At 37.5% G+C, this 19515-nt stretch overlaps 1 protein-coding gene across 1 annotated transcript in view; it reads left to right on the top strand.

Moving 5' to 3' along the window:
* The window catches only part of OSBPL3 (oxysterol binding protein like 3), a 42042-nt gene that overhangs the window by 11736 nt on the left and 10791 nt on the right, over positions 1–19515 (top strand). The window contains exons 6-15 of the mRNA XM_009492773.1: positions 2583–2709; positions 3545–3648; positions 3797–3889; positions 4493–4649; positions 7180–7310; positions 9067–9174; positions 11532–11666; positions 12351–12444; positions 15517–15767; positions 17672–17809. Coding sequence (XP_009491048.1) covers positions 2583–2709; positions 3545–3648; positions 3797–3889; positions 4493–4649; positions 7180–7310; positions 9067–9174; positions 11532–11666; positions 12351–12444; positions 15517–15767; positions 17672–17809 — 1338 coding nt within the window. The remainder of the gene's footprint in view (positions 1–2582; positions 2710–3544; positions 3649–3796; positions 3890–4492; positions 4650–7179; positions 7311–9066; positions 9175–11531; positions 11667–12350; positions 12445–15516; positions 15768–17671; positions 17810–19515) is intronic.

The following is a 19515-nucleotide window of genomic DNA, read 5'->3' as shown; positions in this document are numbered from 1 at the left end:
TAGAACCAGCGATCTCTTTTGAGAATAATGTCTTTTTTAGAAATACTGTGTTATTACTGTAACTGAAATGGTGCGCTCTCTGTCAACTCCAGAAGTGTCTCCTAAGCAGCAATCACCTCTTTGTTATCCTCCTATCTAAGGTTTTCTTTTCCCTGGCTATATTGCTGCATGATCTGAGTGGGCTTGTTCCCCAATGCCTGCAGTCCTTCACTTCGGTAGGACTATGCTACAACTGAGTATGAGTTTTACCAAACACAAACGTGCCTGAACAGCTTTTTGCTAGTGGCTGAGGAGGGGATCTGTGCGAGAGGGCAGCTTGAAAGGAACAGTAACATCCTGCAGTAACGGGGCTGTTCTGGAAAGAGCTGTCTGCATGCTTTTGGTGGTGCCAGCACCTCTGTGGCTCTGACAGCCTGCTCTTCTGAGGCTGTGTCTGCAAGGAAATGGCAAACCTCTTGTAGCCATTTAGTTCTGTTCTCCCAAAAGACAGCAGAGGTAGAGGAGGAGAAGAATATTGAGGGCAAAAGTGGAACATTGCAAAGCCCATGATATCTCTATGCCAGTGCTCGCTCTCAAAAAAAAAACCGGGGGGGGCAGAGAATCCATGTGACCAGATTATCTAAAATCTATGTTCACTGTCAGGAAACTAACCGTTTCTTCTTTGGCATGAAAGACTTTAATTCACTCCTAATTTATTAATCCAGATTTGCGCTGCAAAGAAGCCCTACTTATTTTCATGTGAAAAATAGAAGGGGATAGTTCTTAAGCTGCAGTTAATCACCTTAGCTCTGCTGAAGCTAAGTGGAAGTTTGCCAATTTACACCAGCACTAGCTTGATGTTAGTTGATATAATCAAGCAGTGTTATTTTCAGAAAAATATATTGAGTGAACTTTGCATTGCATTTTATTTGCTTTTAGAAACACCTGATCAGATTTCACATGTTTTTTTTGTTGTTGTTGCTGTTGTTGTAAAATAGGTTTATGTATCTAAATATGTTTATGTGGAATGCTTAGATTCTGAAGCTTAGCCATGCTGATCAAAACCAAAACTATGCTAACTGGAGCTATACAAACTCTCTCTTGCGTGTTTCTTGGTAATATCTACTTCCTTCTTCCCTCCTGCTCGTGCCCCTCATGTATATGAATTCTGGAAAGGTTGGTTATATGAGATAGATTTCTGAAGAGATAAATGTGGGATTTGTTCACAAAATGCCAATACAGTTGTTCATCTTTAAATTCAGTTTACTTGTGCTTTTAAAGGTGCTGGGATTATTACTTGGGTATACATATATAGGTGACTAAAGCTCATACAGCTTTATGTAGGAATAAAGCGGCTAAACTACATAGATTAATTTAAAAATAAGCGTGCTTATTGATGCTTACTACTATTGCATACTGACTATAAATTGACATAGTACTGAATGACATCACGTGGATAGTGCATTTTATTTTATTCTGCGACTCAGGCTGGAGCTTATATTGTAGATTTAAAAAGACCAACTAAGAAAACGGCAGCTGACTGAGATGTAGATGATGTTTCCTATGAATAGATTTAAAACTAGTACTACCTGAGTTTTGATTAAGATGAGCAAGAAGTGACGCAGTTTGTAAAGTGCATGCTTTAGAGAAGAGCCAAGCAATTTAGTCAGCTTTTCTCATAACCAGTAAAGTGGTTGTGCAATGGCACTTAAGATGAAGAATCTTAAAACTGATTTTAAAGATGTTGACAAAGCATGGAATTTGTGCAACTTCCTGACATAGATATTATTAAAGATGAAAGGTTTAGTAAGGTCTAAAAATAATTAGTCATTTGAATGACTGTTATTTGTAGTTACATTTGAGAAGAAAACAGTATTACAGGCCACAATCAATTGGTAGTAGTATTGGGTAGGAATTTCTTCCCATTGGAAACTACTTAACTGTACTGCTCAGTTAGCTCTTACACAGAATTTCCAGCATCTCCTGAAGCATGTCATAGTGGGCACTTCTGAAAATTAGTTAAGTCTGAAAATGGTTACCAAGACATTGTATAAGGGTAGAGTTTACCCAGGTAAGGTATATAGTCACACATGTATTAAGGCCTGTCAAGCCAAATCCATGCTAAAGCTGTACAACCTTGAGTAAAATTTTTAAATAACATCTAGTAGATCTTGCTTTCTTCACTGAAAAATAGCTTTAACAAATATGTGCATGTTACATTTAAGTTACTTTTGGGGCTTCTTTGGGGAGCATGGAGACAGAACAGAATGTCTGACTTCGGTCATGTTCAGATATGGTGCTTTAATTGTAGTTAAGTTGACTTAATTGATGAAGAACTTTGCCTTTCCTCAAAATTTAGTTTTCAGCAGATTTTTATTGTTCCCTTAGTATTTCCCCTGCTCATGGATAGCAGTTATGTTAGATATCCTGATGTTATACTCAATGACGGTACACCTCGTCTAGTTCATACATTTTTTTTCCTCCATGTTATTGATGCCTTCTGTCCTTGTCCCTGATCATGGACCTCAACAGTTGGTTGCCAAAATTTGTGCATACAACATTAAAATATTTTCTGTTAATTATTCACTTGTCCTTTGGAACAGGCAGGCAGCTTGACGAAACAGAGTTCCTTGTCAGCTGGAGGTAACTTGTCATTTTCCTTTTCGAGTAATGAGTCCAGGATTTCATCTTGGCTACAGTCTTCTGAAGACATGGAAAAATGCTCAAGAGGTAATGATATTTGAAGGAAGTTGGAAGTAGCCTAATATTTCCCCTAGTTTTTCTTGACAACAAGAGTACTACACTGTAAGTAGTCATTACGGTTAGAGTTTTCTCTGAAACTGGAGGGAGAAAAGGGGTGGTGGTTGATTAACTGTCTCTCACTTGTTTTCAAAAGGACTAGTGATTTTGGATGTTGGGGTATCAAGTGTGGGCATCTGTTCAAGGAACCTGTATATTTCAGTACATTTTCTTTTATATATGAACATCACCTTCAGTAGTAAGATTTGAACTTTGAGTATTCAAAAAAGGGAAGCATCCAAAATCTAGTCATTTAAAAAGCACTAAATCTTTGTACTTCAAAGTCATCTTCTGCTTCCATGCTTTCCTAAGACCATTAAGATCTTTCTCATGTTGGTAATGTCTGTGTGATACTTCTTTGGTAAAGTTCTACCCACCAGTGAGCTTCAGGTCTAATATAGAGGAGCCTCATCTCTAGCTCTGAATGTACAATTTGGTCATGATGCCTCTGGTATTGTTACCCTCACCATGAGGAGCTCTTACTATTCCCAAACTGCAATAATTATCACATTATTCTCATTTTTCTGCAACCAACTAAGATAAAATATCATGATCATTATACACACCATATAGATGCATTTCAATATTTTGAATTTTAACTTGAAGATAGAAGGATACAAGCTTTTTATCCAGTCATCTGATACTGTGCTTTTAGTCAATGAATAACTTATGCTAGCTACAATAAGACTAACCCACAAATTAAAAAAAACCTTTCAGTGTGTCTGTTACTTTACGGCAACTGAAAATATTCTCTTGTTCAAAACAGACCTCTCCAACTGTCACACCTATTTACTGGAAATGAACCAGTTGTTACAGAGCATGGATGTTCTTCACAGGACGTATTCAGCACCTGCTATAAATGCTATGCAGGTTTGTTGTTTAAAAAACAAAACTAAAAAAAGTTTTCCCTTGCAATTCCAAAAAACAACCCCAAATCCTAAAGGATCGAGGTATTTCTTCTTAGCTCTGCTAGTTTTATGGCAATCTGTATTATTTTTGTCCTGTGTGTTGTTAAAAGGTTGGACCTTTTGAAAGCCCAAAGAAGGAAAAGAGAACACACAGGAGGTGGCGATCCAGAGTTGTTGGGAAAGAGGCTAAAGGAATGTTACAGGTAACTTCAGTCCTTTCAGTGCCACATCTTAGTTATTGATCACTTCTTGGTGTAATCAGTTTAGGAAATATGAATCCTTTCTAAGTAGTGTCCTGTGCTAGCTCATTTTAAGCAGTAATATATCAGACAAAACACAAATATGCTGTCATTGATATCTGCAATAGGATCTGCGCTGTTACCTTCAGGAGACTGGCCATGTTTTTTACCCATGTTTCTGATCTGCCTCCAACTTGGGTGGTTGTGGTGGTGGGGTGTTTTTTTATTAATGAAGATTTTTGCAAATTCTCCAGATAGTTTTGTACACATTTTCATTCAGAGGCAATGTGATTAGATACTTTTAAGTGGGGAAAAATAGTATAGCATATGCTACAGCTCTACAATGGGCTTGTGTCTTGGAGTTTTGCCAAATCTCCAATTATGAGATCTTGGGCAAAGTTATATCTATGGTTTAATTTGCCAGGTGTCATCCATTCCAAGCCTATTGGTAATTGACAGTAGTTTTTCCATTTTTGGTGTCTCCAACATGTAACCCAGGTGGGTACAATAAAACAAAATTTTCTTTGCAGTTTGTAAAAACATCACAAATGGCTATCCTCCTTACAGGTGCCTTCAGTATGTTCTGCTCCTATGAGATTGCATGCTTCCAATCCTAACTTATCTACAATAGATTTTGTAGAGGAGAAAAATTACTCCGATGGCTCCGAGACATCATCAGAATTTACTAAAATGCAAGAGGACTTATTTCACATTGCACATAAAGGTAAATGAAATTGTCTTTCATATGTGGTTTTATATCATCACAATTTAAATGATGATGTGACTTCTGAGAATGCTTCCTGTTTCATGTTTAGAAAAAGCAGAAAACGCCCTCCCTTCCTTTAATTCCCTTGAGGAATTGCAAATGTTGAGATCTTGAGTCATTTGAAAAAAGTGGCTTAATCATCACATTTTTAAATTTTTTATTTAATGAAGGACATCCCTTTGTTTTATGTGCTAAAAACCTAGATTGTTTTTTTTTCCCAAAAGGTAAAAATACTAAAATCAGTTGCTATAACAGCAGATTTATACTCTTTTGTGTTTGCATGCATATGTGTACATATAAGCACATGTATGTTTGTATATTTGGTGTGCTTCACTGTATTTCAGAGTCAACATTTGTTGGTGATGCAAGGGTTGCTATGGTAGTAACCTATTTTTAGTGAATACAGAAGAGTAAAATCATGCAAAGCAGCCAGAGGGGCAGCCTGACTAGAAATGTTTCTTCTCAAAATAATTTTTCATTAGCAGTGCTTTGCGCCATCACGCTTGCACCAGAAACATTTTGTTTAAGTGATCTCGGTGAGGAAGGCGCTTAAGCATTTATATCCGAAACACTTTTCTCAAGCTTTGGCTTTGTCCCCTTTTGCACAAGATAACGGTTGATGTTATCAATAAGCATTCTTTGCTTGTTTTTCCAGTCTAGTGCTGATGTATCTTGATTCTGTTATGTAAGAAATGTATCTAAGTAGTGAACTTTATAAAGTCAATTATAGTCAAAACTGTTGTATTTTTTTCAAAAAGAGAAAAGAAGTGGCAGTGGGGCGCAGTCGGAAAAGTTGCTATTAAGCAGGGCAAAGAAATTGCCTGCTCAGGATCATCTTACCTGAAATGTCCATGTCAGAAATTTTGGTTAGATTGACCCATGTACTGAGGGGACAATTGACTTGATACTATATAATATGGTATCATTTTATTAAGAGTACAAAGATGGTTTTTTTTCTCCCAAAGTTGCTTTATACCACACCCCTTCCAAAAGAGGGGAGTGAAGACAACTTTTGCTTTAGCTTTTGATACAAATTAAATAAGATGTAACATTAGTACTTTTGTATGTAGTAATTCTTGAAAATTTAAGTTAATATTCAACTTATTAAATGACAGTTAAGGTCACTGAAGATTCTCGTCTTCTCATCCACATATGAAAGGCTAACATAAAATAGATCGTAGTGGATACATCTTACTCCCCACCCCCTGTGATACTTTTAAAGATTTCTTCAAATAGCTTAAAGTATGAGAATTAGCTTTGGTAATGGTTTGCAGTGTTGAAATATATCATAGAATCATAGAATTGTCTAGGTTGGAAAAGACCTTTAAGATCACCCAGTCCAACCATTAACCTACACTACCAAGCCCACCTAAACCAATCAAGGGTAGACTAGACTAAACCATATCCCGAAGTGCCACATCTACCTGTCTTTTGAACACTGTCTTACGAATATCCTCTTGTAAGAGTAATTTAGGTTACATCGAATACTCAATGAAGTGATGATGGTTCAGGTTAACTCTGAGTGGATGTTTAGAAGAGAGGTATCGGAGATTTCTTGTTCTTTGCCCTTTCCATGCATCCATGCTCAGATTTTTTACCTCCATTTCCCTGTAAATGGATACATTTTTGCATTGACAGTTCTCATGACTGTATTACACGGCTTGATTATGCCCTTAGGAATCCTCTAATTCTCCAGTTAGATGAATGTTGAAATCCTACATAAACAAATATTACTCAAAAAAAATCTTTATTCCTTGTGGGTAAAGAAAAGATTAAATGTCTTAAAAGTAAGTGCATTTCCTCTTTAAAAATCTAGTGATTTTGAAATTGCATGATCTGTTGTCTGATTTAAATGTTTCAGGCTGGTGATACTGACTCAGGAAGGAGTAAAAGTAGCAGTGTAATGTGCACAACATTCAGGATCTGACCCCTTGAGTCACTAAATCATCTAACAAGCTGAAATTTTTTTATCCCAAAAAGAGATAACAAAACTCAACACCACAGTTGACTTGCTTGTGGGGAAAATACTAACCCTATAGCTGTGGCACAGTATGTGTTATAGCTGCTTTTTGATTATTTTTTTCTATTTCATTTTTTTCTTCCCTCCCTTCTCCCCCACTGGAATTCTTAAAGGAATGTGGAATAGTCATGACCATCTGAAGATTCAAGCTAATTGGGGAACAAAAGCAAGTGAAGAGCAGATGTGGTTAGTTAGCTTTGTTGCCATCTATCACAAATAATCAGAGTAATTCTGGCTGTGGCTAATATAGTCAACACAGTAGCATTCACCATAAACATTTCTCCTACTAAAAAAATCTACCCTATAACCTTGATTAATATTACTTGTTTTTAGTAACCCACCCTGGATCTCTCAACCTAAATTCTTGTTTCTGTCACCATGAATGATGTTTCACTGAAGTTTTACAGAATTGGTATGTATACAATTGGTAGCTGTTTTTAACTGTCACTTTTTACGAAATGGTTCTAGTTTACTTCAGCTTGAGGTCAGCTTTCAGCACCATATCTACAGAGAGAGAAAAACTGAAGCAGATGCTGGAGCACGATGCATCCTCATCTCCATCTGCACAAATAGTTGGCTTGAAGAATGCCTTAACATCTGTAAGTGACATGATGAAGTTCAGCAAGCTTCATTGTCATCAGATAGGACTTTCAAATGTTATAGTTACTGTTATAGAAACAGTTAATTTCTGTTTCTTTAGTGTCTGTTCTGTGTTAGAATTTGCAGTATTGAATCATACTAAGTTATTATATGTGGTGTTTTTCAAAGACTTTCCTAAATGTTAAAGGTATTGTGAAATCACTGAAGTTTGATAGATTGATTTAGGTATATAATATAATCTGTATCATTTGATGTTAAGAATCAGAGGGCTTCTCTGTGAAGATGAGTTTACTTTCTCTCGAGACATGCACTGTTTAATCGCTCAGTTCTGGTAGGTTGCTGGTTTCCTTTTCTTTTCCTAAACAGCACTGTATGACTTGGCATACAATAAAGGTGGGAGTGGCTGAAAGCACTCACCTGTCCCTTCTAATGCACTAGAGCTTCACCATGCTGCACCAAGATACTGCAAAGCAAATTCAAGTACAACTTGTTTATATTGACTTCCAACCTTAATTATCTGTTAGTTGTCTAAAAGTAGCAATGAAGCTGTTAGGGCAGAGTTCTAAATGACGAAAGATTGTGCTCTTTAAAAACGTGGGGTTTTTTGGTTGGTGTGCTTTTTGTAATTGTTTGAGAACAGAACTTTCAGGGTGGTCCTGTTTGAACGTCAAGCAAACAGTGATCTGATTTCAGAGCAATGAGGGCCATCATTACTATGCTCTTAAAATTTCAGTGTTTGTTGCAAATTCCTAATCAGAAGCAGGGGAGATAACATTCTATATTGTGGGTATAACACAATGCTGTCCACTTGAACACTTGACACAGAAGTGAAATATGCCTGTGCAGCGAATTCAGACCGCACATACATAAAGCAAGAAATTACTTTCTCACCTCTATCAGCACTTTGAGCTTACTGTCTTTCCTGCCCTCAAGAGTATTTCCAACAAAAATTACTGTCGAAATCAGAAGCATTTGTGGGACAAAGTGGGTGTGTAAACAGCAGGGTTCTCCACATCCTAGTATCGATTCAGATCAATAAATAGGCAGTAAGTCTTCAGTATTGTTCTAAAATTAGTAACCCAATCTTTTTTTTCAGAGGTATTTTCATTGCAGGCAGGGTTGTGTTCTCTTCCTACAGGTCTACTCTAACTGACATCTGTCTGTCAGATGCACCCAGCATAAGTAAATAACATGTAACAAACACGAGTTTGCAGTAGAGGCTTTTTATTCTGATCATTGCCATTATGAGCTGATAGGACACAAATTGTACGTGTACCTGTCTGAATTTAAGTCTCATTTCTCTGTCAGTGGAAGGCTAAGGGAACTGTCAGTATACCAGGCTGATGGGAAAATCAAATGATTTTGGATGTGGCAAGAGTAAGAATTAATGTTGAGAGAGCCTAGGTTGGAGGTAGGGGTGAAGGAAGGGAGCTTGAAAAGAAAGAAGATGCACAAACTTGATTTAATCAGCTTGCAAAACCTGGTAACTTGAAATATCCCTGCCATCTTTGGCTTTTTTCCTCCATTTATGTGTCTTCTCCCTCACGCTGGACAAAAATAGTTTTAATTTGAGAGATAAGGAACAAGATTTGAAGCATTTATAGTAAACGATTTACTGAACCAGTAAAAAAATCATGTGGTGGTGGTGTTTTATACTGCACTTTAAATACTCCTCACCCCTTTTTACACAAAAAAGCCACGTTCAAGTTAGTTGAGAGAACTTTATATCCCCAATATTTTTGTTAAATATTCCAGGCAATAGCACAAAACACAGATCTTAAAGACCGGTTACGCAGAATACATGCCGAATCTATGATCCTTGATTCAGCATCTAATGCAAAATCAAGTCCAGATTTGGTGAAGGTGGGTATGGATTTCCTCTTTCAGTGATGTCTGTTCCTCAAGCCCTACATCTAGACAGTGCTATGTAGCTGCATCTTGTCCTGTTCTTTGTGTCTTCCCTATGGTGTATTGTGTTAGTAAAACGAGTCCGCTTTTCATGGTTTTGAGTCATTTCTGATGATGCATTGTGTAATACTTGCTTTCAAAGGCTTTCCTTGTGAGCAGTTCTCCCGAGCACACTTCCGCTGCTTTTTGCTACTGGTTCGTGGTGTTCTCCCTCACCTCCTGCCCGCCTCCCGTTCAGCATGAACAGAGCTGCCGCCTTGTTACCCTCATGCTACTGTTTCTCTCCCCCTTATTCCCTTGTTAACTTTCAAGTTCTGTAGTTCTTTCTGTTGTCTGTCTAAATATTGTTAGCCCAGAATGCTGGCTACCAGTGTGGCTCATGTAAGGTTTAGAACAACTATCAGATGTTTCCATGAAAGGGATCAAAGAAATGAGGCATAGAAGAGCCCTTTCAGCCATTTAGTTTTCTTTGTGCGAAGCCAGGGAGTCTTCTACATATCCAGTTAACCAGTTTGAGATGTACTGATGTTCAGACAGTTTTTTGGCTTGCTGCAGAATGCATGTGAATATGGTGTATTTATAGGGCATAGGATCTAGCTGTTTATGATGCTAGTGAGGGAATCAGTAACTGTGTTGTATCTGATGGATTTTCCTAAATGTTAACTCATACAGAAGCTTCTGCTCTGCTTATACTATAAATCTTTCATTAGAACTTGAGTGGATGTAATGCTGGGGGTTTTATATAACTTCTTATTTCCTTTTATTTATAAAGACAGTTAAGTCATTCCGTCTGTTCACTTCTGGTTTAGTTCTGTTTTAGTAGAGCTGTGTTTTAGTCATATGTTCGTGTTTGTGTTTTTTGGGTGGTGGTTTTTTTTTTTTTTTCCCTTTAAGGTAGTTGATCATTCTAATGCCTTTTGCTTTTAATTCCATGAGAATTTGAACAGCACTTAAACTACTATGCAGACAAGCATTAATGCATTGGGTTTTAATTTCAGGAGTTCTTTATTTTCTTATTTAGTGGAGGTCCTTGCGATGACAATGGATTCTTTCTGAAACTTGTTCTATGCACTACACACACACACACACACACACGACAAAAATACCTTTCAAAAGGTCCTTTACAGGTTTCATTCACAGATTCCCTCTGGCATGGTTTGGGATGGAACTTAAGGATGAAATCACTTGTACTGGAGAAGTTCTGTTTTAGATTTGTCTGAGAATTATAATACAGTAGTGCTGCTGTGAGAAAGACAGGGCCACTGCACAAAACTTGGGTCTAAATGATACATCAGGTGCTATGATAGACCTGTGAAAATTGAAGCAGTATAAACTAGTATCTCAAGCCTTTGCATAAGGTAAAAGTTTAGTTTGTCTATTGGGCAGTTTATGTTGTAGTTTATCATGCCAGAGTGGGAACATGAAAGAAGACAGCCTGAAACTCTCATGTGATAGATATAAAAACCTGCTGTTCTTTTATAAGCCTTTCCTGCTCACTTTCCTTCTCAGATTCAAAATAGCATTGGAAACAATCCCAGTAGCAATGCTTACATGTGTAAGGCTTTTTTTTAATTACTTGTAGGCTAGTGTAACTGCCTTCCCACAGAAGAGACAATGTTGAGGTTTCCTCTTTTCTTGCTGCTGTATTAGAAGTTTGGTTTGTTTTGTTACCATGTCACCACGATCAGCATGTACTGAATAACATTCTATACTAGAGTAAAATCTACCAGCAGAAAAGCTTTGAAAGAAGATTTGTCAGTTTGATTATAGACTTGTCAGATTGTTCATTATGTTGTTCTGAAAGTAAAACATTATGATTCCTGCAAAATTATGATAGGGTATTCATGGTTACAAGTTAGTAAAGCATCTCATGCAGAAAAGCTTGAGAGCAGCTAATACACTCCTTTGGGCCAGCTAGCCCTTTTTCTTAGCATTGGTGGAGTTATCAGGTAAAACAATAGTGCACAATCTTCTCCAACTTTTTTACTGCATCCACAGAATGAACCAAGCCTCACTGGTCATCCTACCTTTTTTTTTTTTTTTTTTGGAGGAAAAAGTACATGCGGTACCATAACTGATTTACTGAATATGCATTGGGTTTTTTCCTTTTTTTCTTCTTCTCTTTGGTCTGTTTTACTTTGGTTTTAAATCCCTCTTTGAAACACATGCTACATTTCACTAAATTGGAGAGGAGCATGTGCAGTCTTCTCCCAGTGTTTTACAGCCCTTTAAGTTATGTGACTGTGGAATTGCATGCATGAATGGTATTTGTGGTACTTCTCCCCTCAAAACTTTTTATTTCTTTTAAACAGGAAAATTCAAGAGAAGAAAGCAGAGGTCTGGTTCACCAGGTCTCCAATGAAAGCAGACTGTCTATAGCTGACTCTCTCACAGAATTTTTTGATGCACAGGAAGTCCTACTGTCTGCTAGCTCTTCAGAAAATGAGGTCTGAGCATTAAGATTGACATCATTCTGATGTTTCTTATCTGCTACTTGACATGCAGTCTTTCGGAGCACTAACTGCACATCAGATGACTGCCAGAAAATGAAAATTTTCAAAACATTTAGAAATTAATATGCTGCATGTATTTACTTGTTGTCATTGTCTCTCCACAGTAAAATGTAATGATTATTATGGAGAAGTCTTATATGCACATTGAGGCAAATGGCATTTAGGTAGCTAGTATGCAGATACTGCATATATTGTACTGACTGCCTTGAGTCATTATACAGGTGCTTAATAAATTCTATGATACAATTATCATAGAACTATATATTCATACCTGTCCTTGTGGTACCTATAGGTACCTTGGGGCTGATGTCATGCATGTTGAAACTTAATAGCTCATTTTGTCACCTCTCTTGGACTCCGTAAAAACCTTGGCTTTTGATATGAGGAAAGCCACTTTAGCTGTTGGGCCAAAGAGATGAAGCACGTTTCCACTAAAAGAATAGTTGAATTTTCAGTGATGGTGATCTCTTCTTAGTACTTGCCTGTAATACTGAAACAGAGCTTAAACAGTTCAAATCTATAAAACAATAATTGCAGCAGAAAGTAACAATTTTCATGTGCATGTGGGGTTATTTTAATGAGTGATGTGTCTTGCTTATTTCCTCATCTGAAACTCAGGCATCAGATGATGACTCATACGTAAGTGATATCAGTGATAACATCTCAGAAGATAACCTCAGCAATGACACAGAGAATGAAAGACAAACTTTAGGTAAGTTCAGTGTTTTATTATACCATGTTTTGAGAATTTTCTTCTTTTCTTTTTGTTTGGGATATTTTTTTTCTTCTCTTACTAGAAATAATTTGGTATTACAGGTTTTGAGATGTAAACAGCCTGTGTCTTTTCTTTTACAGCCTCAGATTGGTATTGAACAGCACGTTCTGGCTAATCTGATGAACAGGGCCTGGGCACTGTTGATTAAGCAGGATGGTGGTTCTATATCAGCAGAGAAACGCCTATTTTCTTGGCTGCTTTGGTGCAACTCCCATTCCTTTTCACTTCCTTTCATGGCCACAGGATTTTTCAAAGCAGCAAGGTCTAGCTGCTTTCTTTTTTTCAAAAAGTAATTTTCTTCTTGTCACTCTGTTCTTTCAGTCTGCAATTTAACAACCGCATTTAGAGTTCTGTTGTTTTTAGCAGAGCTCAGTGTTTAAAGGAACATGAGAATAATTACACACTGGCAGGCCTGGTGTATGACCATAAGGATTTCTTTTTTGCATGTTTTAATCATGATAATCTTGTTAGTACATATGCTTATTTAACTGTCTTGCTAATTAGAGACAGAATCAAAAGAAGAGGGAGAAGATTTGGTCATAACAAGCTAATTGGCTTCATGCCTTCAACTCCTTTCAGCTCACCACAATGTTCTTCCCACTCATTCAATGTATTTTTATCTTCAAAAATGCTGAACAGTGGTTTCTTACTAGCAGCTGTTTCCTGATCGTCTCCAAGGACCAGTGGATCCCTATGAACTTGGGTAGTTTGATATGCTTGGAGATCTGTTGTATTCTGTAACTGTTTAAAGTTGGGTTTTGTTTTGGTTTGTTTTTTTGAAAGATAGGAAAGAATACAAATTGATTTATCTCATGATCTGGACCTTAGAAAACTGTACTAGTGTGGCTGTTCATCTTCTTGTAACAAAGACTACCACTGAAGCTCTTCCGTATTAGCAGCACCTCCACATGCTTCTGGTACCTGCTATTTCTGTGCTTTGGGCAGCCTGCCTTTCCTGTTAATAGCAAACTGGATGTCTTTTCCTTACAGGGCTTTAGCTGAACCATAAATTGTGGGACTATCATAAAAGTCTCTGGCTACTGTAATGTAGAAGGTCAGACCAGATGATGATAATGGTCCAGTCTGACCTTAAAAGTCATTGAGTCTAGCTGGTGGTCAGATGTCTGAATCTCCTTCAGTATTGTTGCTGGTCATTTGTCACAGCTCTCACAAACCAGAACTGCATGGGCTTTTCTTTTCAGGGGGGTAGGCAAACTTCACTGTATAGCAAATTTGGTGTCTGAATATCTTAGTTGTTTCTCTACTCTGTTTGGTCACTGGTTTACCCCAATTAATGGGCTAGTCCAGAATACGCAGTTCAGTCAGTTAGTATTCGGCTTTTCATCAGAAGCTGTCAAATGACATAGCCAAATTCCATTTCAGAGAGCTCTTTTGAACAAGGATAAATTTTTAGCATTTACCTCCATCCTCTCCAGATATCCCCTCATTCCTGAGGTATCTAAGGGAACATCCTTCTTTTTGGCCGCTTCTGATATTAAATAAATTCTTCCAAGAGGGAAGGAAGGAGCCAACCTCTTAATTCTTAATAGTGTAATTGTTTCAGGTACATTTTTTGATTCATAGTGCTCATGCCATTTTTATGCAAAGAGATAGGCAGTAGACTGCAAATAGTTCACCTGTCCTTGTTACAGTAACTCGATCATGTGAGATATTAAGACTTCTAGTTTGTGAGTGGCAGGAAAGATGGAAACTTCTTCCTTAAAACTTTGAGGCTGCTGATTACACTTGAAAAGCTCCGTCTGAGGCATGGGCTAGCATGCATGGCAGTGATGGAGAAGTTAGCCCTTGTGGTTATCTGTACTTTGTCACTGTTGGAAGCACGGCTGATATCATGCTTATGCCAGAGGAAATACTGGTTGAAATCGTGCATTTAAGGACAGTGATTCTTTGGGCATGTGCAGCACAGGAAAGATGTGCTGCCCAGTGGTGTTTCAATTCCTCCAAGACAAAGCTGTGTGAGGAAAGCCAGATGAGGACAGGGGTTGACAGGCTGGGGCTATACCTTAATGTCTCCAAATGGTAACTGATTCTAGGGCAGGAGCTTCATAGGTTCTTCTAAGGATGTGTAAATATAAAAGATGTTCTTGTAGTGGCAACCGTATTCCTCTCTGAAACGAGATTGATGTACAGCTAAACAATGTAATCACTTCAGACTAGTGCCTGTTGTGGAGGCTTGTAGCTCTATTTTGATCCTGCCACAAATCATTTAATGGCACACTTAGAACTGTTTATCCTGTTTCAATTGCTTTGACATAGCAATGCAGACCTCAGATATTCATGTCAAGGACTCTTGACAGGAGTCTTTTTTTTTTTTTTTTTTTTTTTTTAGCAAACCCATAGCTCCACAGTTGCTTCAGCTTTTCCACCTTTAAAACAGGCCATTTCTCCACCAACATATGGCCATATCTAAAAGCTAACATTACTAAAATTTTTTAAATGCTAAGCACTATGGGGAGCACTGTGGAAAAGCCTGCATGTAAATCTGTGGTGCAGTAAATTTCCCTGGTAGGAGTATTCAAAAAAGTAGGAAAAGATAGGTCGGAGTTGTTACTATGCTTGGATCTGTAAGTTACGCCTTGCCTTGTCAACTTAATTGAAGCTCTGTCAAGGAGGGAGGTTTTATGTCCCTTAAACAGATAGGAATCCCTCTCTGTTACAAATAAAATAGTTATAATATTTACTCTGTCAAATTCAATGGAAAGCCTGAGCCTTTCTTATAGCCTCTAAGGGGAAGGAAGGTAGTTTTTAATGCATATTTTGTACCTGGCATTTACCTCAGTTAACATAAAGAAATTAAAATCTTGTTCTTAATTTTATCATTTTATAACAGGCTATCTTCAAACCACAAGTGAAATACTTGCATGAATTGTGAGGGTGGAAGGAAGTTTTGACAGAAAAAAGATGGTTGCATTTTAATGTATGTTTGCAAAGGGGATGAAACTAAGTAAACAGTGAATTGACTTGTTCTGCCACTTCCTTCCTTTTCAGACTGTATTTCTGAAAGTGGAATTGGATGCAATTCTAAACGGAGAACGTGTTTACCGGCTCCATGTCCTAATACGAGTAACATCAGCCTATGGAATATCCTGAGAAATAACATAGGAAAGGATCTGTCCAAAGTGGCCATGCCTGTAGAATTAAATGAGCCACTTAACACCCTTCAGCGTCTCTGTGAGGAGCTGGAGTACAGTGAACTACTAGATAAAGCAGCGCATACACCTAACCCATTTGAACGGATGGTAAATATGTTATTCCAAATACTTCGTAACATTCAATATATTAAGAATAGAGTAAATATAAAAGCAATCTGACAAAGAAATGAAGATGTTCTGTTCCATTTTTCTTTTTCTCCCAGCTGAGAGAGGCAGACTCTCCCAATGTGTATCTGTACATACTTACATACCCACTATTTTTGACTCTTCTGCATAATTTCTGTTGCTTTGTCAGGAGGTCTCTTTCCTCAAGTATGTTGCTGTCCTGCAAGGTTAAACAAAGAAGTAGTTTAGTTCTGTTTTACAGCTCTTACTCTGTAAAATTAAAAATTTACAGCAAAAAGGGAGGGGGGGTTGAACTAATATACTTCCCTCGAGTATGAAAGCTACAATATATCTTTTTTAAGGGTGTCTAATCTAGTAACACATCTGTGCATACAGGATGCCGGATCTTCCAGCCCTACACTACTGTCATATCTTTATATTAACTAAATGAGCTCCATTTGTTTTATTAACTGGTTTTGTGATGTTTTGGGGTTGATTCAAAATGTTCAGGATCTCAAAACTGGGCAATATGAACGTATGTTGGGTACAATAATGGTGTCATCTTCTCCCAGTGCAGAATCCTGAATTCAGCATTTGGCAAAAGTACAAGAGAAAAATGCATTTCAGTTGTTCTGCTTCCAGGTGCACAAGAGCTACTTAATATGTAAGCCCATAAATAAAGGATTAAAAGCTCTGTAAATTCTCTGAAATGGAAGCTATAGATTGTGCCTTAAACTGAATTAAGCCTTTTCAGCTCAATATATCTTACCTTAAAATGAGGGTATTAATGAATGTAAATAGTTGTGTTATAAATACTGTTTGAAAAGCCCCTTGCTCCATTCTGACACTCTGCAAGGGTTACAATTTAGTGTCTGTTCTCAGGACACAGGGTGTGGGTATTAACTGGGGTTTTTGGTGCATAGCTTCTTTTATTCTCTTGAGAACATATGTTGAAAGGAAATGAGCAGTAGTTGTTCATATGGGAGTGAAAAGAAGCCTTTTCCCTCCTTCCCACACCCAAGCATCTGGAAACTACCTCAGAATGGAGTATTCTTTGCCTTTGAGAAATTCCTGAGGCAAAATTAATGCTAGCCATTGCATAGTAATTTCAATAGTTCATAAAAGATCCATTCTGAAGTGGATTCAGTTTCTGAAATTGTGAGAGGAGAGCATCTACACTCTCACAAGATGAGAAGAAAGAGAGAAAAAGGGAGAAAAATGGTACGAGAGAGACCTGAATCAAACAACCCCAAATTCTAATTTTTCATGTTTAGGAGGAATTATGATTGAGTTGACTGCAAAAATTTGGAAGGGTTACCTGTGTCCTGGTCATAATCAAGAACAGTTTCATGGTTAGATAATAGCACACAGCAGATAAAAGGCAATTCAATTCAGACTACATTAGAAATAGCAAACTTGGTGAAAACTCATCCAATCCTTCCTGCACCATGTTCGGGAAAAGGGCAGTTAGTAGATCCATAGAATCACAGACCATAACTATAAAAGCCAGCTATAATACAGAATCTAACAGTGATTTTTAAGGTTATGTTACTGCTTTGAACTGTGTTGCGGAACGCTAAGCTGTTTCAGTTTTCAGAAATGCTGTTTTCACTTGATGAAATTTTCAGTGTTTGACCCTAATAATTCCATCCCTGGACCATTGAATGACTATGAAAACTGAATAATTCTCTAATGTGTGAGCTAGTGCTTAACTTGCAGGAGGCATGCATGTTTATAGTCTGCAAATGATGGGAAAAATACAGAATCTGATGTCAGGATAAGACTTTTTTTTTTTTTTCCCCTTCTGTTAAATCAGAATGTATAGCAAAAATTGTGCATGGCTGTGGTAAATGAATTAATCAAAATTCCACATATGTTATTCCCAGGTGTATATAGCTGCATTTGCAGTCTCTGCCTATGCATCCAGTTACTACCGAGCTGGAAGTAAGCCATTTAATCCTGTGCTTGGAGAAACGTATGAATGTATTCGTGAAGATAAGGGTTTCCAGTTCTTTGCGGAACAGGTATTGTATGCTGCAACCCTTAGATTTGCTACTTGAGACACTGCTTAATTCTAAATGCACGGCTGCAATCCTCTGGATTTAATAGCAAAATACAAAAATACATAACCTGAGCCCAGCAAAACTCAAGGGATGTTGCAGAATTATAAATGAAGGAAATTGTTTTTTGAGGAAAGTCTGCTAACTCTGGGACGGAACGTGACAACCAACAGCTGGCACTTGAGAAGCAAAGGCTGGCAGGCTGCCTACTCCAGTAACTAGATAACTCGGTTAAGTAGAGTGCAATTCCCCATGCTGAAATCTGATCACGACTGAAACAAGCATTCACATTCTTGTCACTTCCTTTTGTGTGTGATCATTAAAAATACTGTATCTTCAGCTGTTTAATGTCTTCTTTTATAATAAATATATCCCTTGTTATGAGTCCATCAACCACTAGTATTTTCTATGGCACCATGAATATTTCTGCTTCCTGTCCAAATACTTTGTGGGCTAAGCCTTTCTAATGTGGTACCACAGCTTAGTAGGTGAAGGATGTATACAACACATCAAGGTCTAGTGTTTATGAAAATAATTCCCCAATAAGAGAATAATTATTAAATATGGGTGAAAAATATTAAATTTAAACCAGCCAAGTTACCAAAATTGCTAAGCTAGAGGCATATATTAAAAAGAGATAAAACTTAAATAATCTGGTGCCTAGCAGAGAAGAATGATTGAAAGCTGTCTTGTTCTGACTAGACATAACAAAAAAAAAAAATTACAAAAAATGCAGCAGGCAAGGGTATAACCTAGAAATTTGATCAGAGAAAAGCCTTCTAAGAGGCTTCCTTTAGGAAACGAAAAGTGGTTTTGACCACCTCTGAAGATACAATATTTTGTACATTATGTTTTAGAACTGACGAAAAGGAGTGCTATGTGATCTTTCCTTAGTCTTGGGAAATGTGATAGGCAAGAGTAAAAATAGGGGGGAGGGGATGCACAAAACAGTCAAAGCAAGAATCAAATCTGAAGTTCAAGTAATGTATCTGGTTCTTCATTGTGTTACTTCAGTTGTAAGATGATGTGTATAGAGCACTGCAGTTACCAGTCTAACATCAAATTGGAGTAACAAAGTGGTGAATAAAAGTTGGTACTGAGCTTAATGTTAGGTTGAATTAGAGGAAGAGATTTGCCCCTGAATATTGGATAAATCAGTAGAAAGGCTACTTTTTCTAAAGAGGAATTTTAATACGTGAGAGGGCTTGGGCTGTTAACTACTGTTCTAATATGTGCAATAAGTGATGTGAGTTTATAGAGTGGTAAAGTTACTGTAATAGTTTCGGGTGGAGGAATATTAGGGAGGGCAGTATAGGAGGAAAGAAATCTCATGCAGCTTGCAAGCATTAAATACTTCTCTTTGCATCAGGAGCTGTTGCTTATTGCTTGTTTGTGCAAGCATTTTGATGCTTACTCTGGACAACTTGTTCGTGCAGATAGTATGTAAACCATGGAATAGATAGGCAAAATGTATAAAATAACAGAGATTCTGTTATATTGCTGGAGAGAGTTTAGAATAACTCCACTTAGCGCCATGACCTTACACTGGAATTATAACAGTTTAAGTGAGAGCTAAGTTTAACCCATGAATTATAGTGACATCTGGGGTTAATCTGGGTGCTGTATGTGAGAGAGTGTTGCTTTTGGTGGATTAGAGCATAGCTAAGAGT

This window comes from Pelecanus crispus, chromosome 2 (genome assembly GCF_030463565.1).
Source record: "Pelecanus crispus isolate bPelCri1 chromosome 2, bPelCri1.pri, whole genome shotgun sequence".
NCBI classification, from domain to species: Eukaryota; Metazoa; Chordata; class Aves; order Pelecaniformes; family Pelecanidae; genus Pelecanus; species Pelecanus crispus.
This window is presented reverse-complemented; position numbering and strand designations above follow the sequence as displayed.